The following is a 4,792-nucleotide window of genomic DNA, read 5'->3' as shown; positions in this document are numbered from 1 at the left end:
TTTAGACGCTTGACTCTCACTGGTTCACAAAACCTTCAATGCAAAACATGCTGTGATGGACAGAACTCTGGCGGCATAGATGTGCTGTGCTCAGTCTGGTATTTAACAGCAAGTAACAGTTTCCTTTCCAAGTTCTGGAAGTGACCTCATCCCAAACTACCACTACAAGATGGTTGTGATGATGCACAGCAGCAAGGACTAGGCACTTTGTGAAAATGAACTCAGTGGAATGCATTAGTTTCTACCATCTTTGGCTACTGAAGGTGTTTCCTTTTCTTTCTTGTGATATGAATATTTTATCGGTGATCTCCTTCGTGTATACAAGGCTGGGTTATGAGAGCACAGTATTTGGTGGCTCCAGCAACACAAAAGCAAATTTCAGATGATTCTGAATGCTATGTTATATCTTATTTGTGGGCTAAGAAAGTCTAAAATGCATCAAAAACTTTAACTCTTTGTTCACGAGGCAGCATATGCTTTTTAAGTTCTTGCATTCACCAGCAGAGTTTATAAAATGAGGGTTCCTTTTAGCTTGTAAACACAAACCTGAATATCATTTGTGCTCATTTTCTTCTGAATCCAGATTTCTTTCCAAATGCTGAGGTTGCACGAACTGCATAACAGAGAGTCGATACTTGTGGATTCTAGCTTCTAAGAGCTGGATTTATTTAGTGCTCAATATTTAATCTTTACTTAACCGTCAAACCTTAAGAAACCTCATTAGAAGTAAACATTTCAACATCGTTTTCTCATATCAATAATTTTGCCATCATGCACTAATTCTATCCATGAAACAGTTAGGATTTGGTCAGATGATTCTCCGCAAATAAGAAACTCATAAAATATTTTTACATGCAATTAATCAAACAATTAATTATTTACATAGTCAGTGGTGAGCAGTCCAATCCTCCAAGGATCCAGCTGTTGAATGTCACTCGGGAAATACCCCTATAGTGGGTGAATTTACAGATGCATGTGATGATGGAAATGAGCATCGCTTCTCCCGTGTCAGGTCTTGGGAGGTACATGTGCACTGCAAGCATTAACCCAGAGAGTTTGAGATCACAATGTACTACTTTCACTTCTCATGTTTTTGGACTCTGTCCTCTGGCTGCAGCAGTGAAACCATCAATGTTGCACAAAGCACCTAAAGCCCACAATTAACTATGAATATTCTCCAGTGCCTGCCAGTTAAATCAGTTTGAGTGTGTTGGGTTTATAGGTTTTAGAATTAATCCCTGAAGTTAGCTGAAAATACCCTTGTTAGTCCAAGCCCTGTCCATTAGGTTGATTTTAAAAGTAGCATGAAAAGCTGTGTGTGGATGTTGTTCTTTATAAGTACTTTACCAAAGTAAAAAAACAACACTATTTATTTTCTTTTGGTCTGCACTCTGCTAAAGTCTTAATGTGTTTCCTGCAACTTCATTTATTTTTCTTATCTGTAGAGAAATGAATTGATCAATCACTGAGTAGACACAATTATTCCACAAATATCTGTGTTGCTTCCATTCTGCTAGTCGGGGTGTCTATCTTCTACTTAACATCCTCCGGCGTTTGATTGCCCCACATAATTGTAACTTTATCATCTTCTGTACTTTGCTGATGGCTTTGTAGGCTTGGTAACCAACTAAAGCTCTTCTCTTACTAACTGGACTTGAATGGTTTCCCCCGGCGTGTGTTTTCTGATGTCTTTTGAACTCTGAAGATTGACTAAAGCTCTTCACACATTTACTGCAATGGTATGATTTTAACCCTGTGTTAGTTTGCCGATGTCTTAGGAGGTATAATAACCAACTAAAGCTCTCATACATTTACTGCAATTGTATGGTTTTCCCATGTGTGTGTTGTCAGATATCCCTGTAGGGCTGGTCATTGACAAAAGCTCTTCACACATTAACTAGAGTTGTATGTTTTATCCCATGTGTGTGTTTGTTGATGCCTTTGGGGGTGTGATAACCAACTAAAGCTCTTCACACATACACTGCAGTCGTATGGTTTTCCCTAGTGTATGTTCAATGATGTTTTTGTAGCTCATATAATTGAGTAAAGAATTTTGCACATTCCCTTCATTTGAATAGCTTTTCCCGTGTGTGTTCGGTGATGTCTTTGCTGCTCTGATAAGTGACTAAAGCTCTTCATACATCCCCTTCACTTGAATGATTTTTACCCTCTGTGTGTTCGTTGATGTCTTTGTAGGTCTGATAACTGACTAAAGCTCTTCAAACATTCACTGCACTTGAATGGTTTTTCCCCTGTGTGTGTTCGTTGATGTCTTTGTAGGTCTGATAATTGATTAAAGCACTTCACACATTCACTGCACTTGAATGGTTTTTCCCCTGTGTGTGTTCGCTGATGTCTGTAGAGGTGTAATAACCAACTAAAGCTTTTTTCACATTTACTGCAATGGTATGGTTTTAACCCTGTGTGTGTTAGCTGATGTGCTTGAAGGTGTGATAACCGACTAAAGCTCTTGACACATTCGCTGCAATGGTATGGCTTTTCCCCTGTGTGTGTTCGCTGATGTCTTTGGAGCTGTGATAACTGTCTAAAGCTCTTCACACATTCACTGCAGTGGTATGGTTTTAACCCTGTGTGTGTTCGCTGATGTACTTGAAGGATTGATAATTGACTAAAACTCTTCACACATTCATTGCAGTGGTATGGCTTTTCCCCTGTGTGTGTTCGCTGATGTCTTTGTAAGATTGATAATTGACCAAAACTCTTTTCACATTCACTGCAGTGGTATGGTTTTTCCCCTGTGTGTGTTTGCCGATGTACTTGGAGGGCTGATAACTGGCTAAAGCTTTTCATACATTCACTGCAATGGTATGGTTTTTCCCCAGTGTGTGTTCGCTGATGTACGCGTAGGTTTGATAACTGACTAAAGCTCTTCATACATTCACTGCAATGGTATGGTTTTTCCCCAGTGTGTGTTCGTTGATGTCCGTGTAGGATTGATAACTGCCTAAAGCTCTTCCCACATTCACTGCAACGGTATGGTTTTTCCTCAGAGTGTGTTCGCTGATGTCTTTGCAGGTCTGGTGATCGACTAAACCTCTTCACACATTTACTACACCCGAAAGGCTTTTCCCCAGTGTGTGATCGCTGATGTGTTTGGAGGTGTTTGAACCATCTAAAGCTCTTCTCACATTCGCTGCAGTTGTATGTTTTTTCCCCTGTGTGTGTTTTCTGATGTCTGTAGAGGTGTGATAACTGACTAAAGCACTTCAAACATTCATTGCACTGGTATGGTTTTTCCCCTGTGTGCATTCGTTGATGTCTTTGGAGATCTGATACCTGACTAAAGCTCTTCACACATTCATTGCACTTGAATGGTTTTTCTTCTGTGTGTGTTCGCTGATGTCTTTTCAGGGTCGATAACAGCCTAAACCTCTTCACACACTCACTGCATCTGAATGGCCTTTCTTCTGTGTGTTTTTGCTGATGTGCTTGGAGATGTGATAAACAACTAAAGCCCTTCTCAGATTCGCTGCAGTTGTATGTTTCTTCCCTTGTGTGTGTTTTCTGATGTTTGTAGAGGTGTGATAACTGACTAAAGCTTTTCACGCATTCACAGCAATGGTAAGACTTTCCCTCTGTGTGCTTTCGCTGATGTCTTTGGAGATCTGATAACAGCCTAAAGCTCTTCACACATTCACTGCACCTGAATGGCTTTTCCCCAGTGTGTGTTCGCAGATGTACTTGGAGGTGTGATAACCAACTAAAACTCTTCTCACATTCGCTGCAGTTGTATGTTTTTTCTCCTGCGTGTGTTTTCTGATGTCTGTAGAGATGTGATAACTGACTAAAAGTCTTCAAACATTCACTACAGTGGTATGGCTTTTCCCCTGTATGCGTTCGCTGATGTCTTTGGAGATCTGATAACTGACTAAAATTCTTCACACATTCATTGCACTCGAATGGTTTTTCCCCTGTGTGCATTCGCTGATGTCTTTTTAGGGTTGATAACAGCCTAAAGCTCTTTACACATTCACTGCATCTGAACAGCTCTTCGCCTGTGTGTGTTTGCCGATGGCACTTTAATATGGATGAGAAACTAAAGCTTTTGCTGCATGTGTATGATTCTTCCTTCTTGATTAGTGTCTCTGGGTCGGGTATATATTTGTCTACATCCCATGACTGTGTTTCCTGAAGGGCCAGCATGGTTGATAAAGCACTTGTATTATTCCCACATTTCCTGCATTTGTTGGCATTTACAACATTTGATTTCCAATTTAAAAATAAAGTACAATGGCCACTAAACACTTGCCACACGCATAATATTAGACAGGCTTCCTTGCAAGAGATGTTGTCTTTGGATTGGATAACAGGTTTTGACACTTGTGGGTAAAAATAAATCCTTCCCGTTGGTGCAATAGGGACAGTGCTCTAAATGTTAGACAGCAGAACTCCTCTTTCTTTAACACTTTAGTTGTTTGTCTCCACTCTGTTGTGCTCTACACTGGTTGCTGTTGTATAGCCAGGAAGAGTTTACAATACACCTAGAGCATTGAATGATGGTCTGTTATCATTTTAGGAATCAACACACTGCTGTAACCATGTTATACCGATCCCATGATCACAGCTGAAGGTGGTTTGTCAGTGTTGTGCCTTACTTTTCTAGAGGTCATTTTCTCAGTCCTGTGACGTGGAGGTGCACAGCTCAGACTCTTACGTCCACTGAATTATCCTTCACAGCCTCTTCCGGAATCTGTCAGTTTATGTTCAGGTCTGTCCGTCTCTGACTGCGCTGATGTTTTCCTGAATACTGTAGTTCATTATTTCTGACCAT

At 40.4% G+C, this 4,792-nt stretch overlaps 1 protein-coding gene across 1 annotated transcript; it reads right to left on the bottom strand.

Annotated features, from left to right (window-relative positions):
• Positions 1-644: 644 nt before the first annotated feature.
• LOC147737583 (uncharacterized) lies at positions 645-4,463 on the bottom strand. Its single transcript, XM_086936362.1, has one exon. It carries the CDS (start codon positions 4,162-4,164, stop codon positions 2,164-2,166), a length of 2,001 nt encoding a protein of 666 aa, XP_086792488.1. The 5' UTR covers positions 4,165-4,463; the 3' UTR covers positions 645-2,163.
• Between the last annotated feature and the right edge of the window lie 329 nt (positions 4,464-4,792).

This window comes from Lissotriton vulgaris, chromosome 1_1 (genome assembly GCF_964263255.1).
Source record: "Lissotriton vulgaris chromosome 1_1, aLisVul1.2, whole genome shotgun sequence".
NCBI classification, from domain to species: Eukaryota; Metazoa; Chordata; class Amphibia; order Caudata; family Salamandridae; genus Lissotriton; species Lissotriton vulgaris.
The sequence above is the reverse complement of the archived record's forward strand: the minus strand, read 5'-3'. Positions and strand labels throughout refer to the sequence as shown.

Excerpts from the sequence above, each read along its gene's own strand:
- LOC147737583 (XM_086936362.1), bottom strand. The coding sequence starts at position 4,164 with ATGCTGGCCCTTCAGGAAACACAGTCATGGGATGTAGACAAATATATA.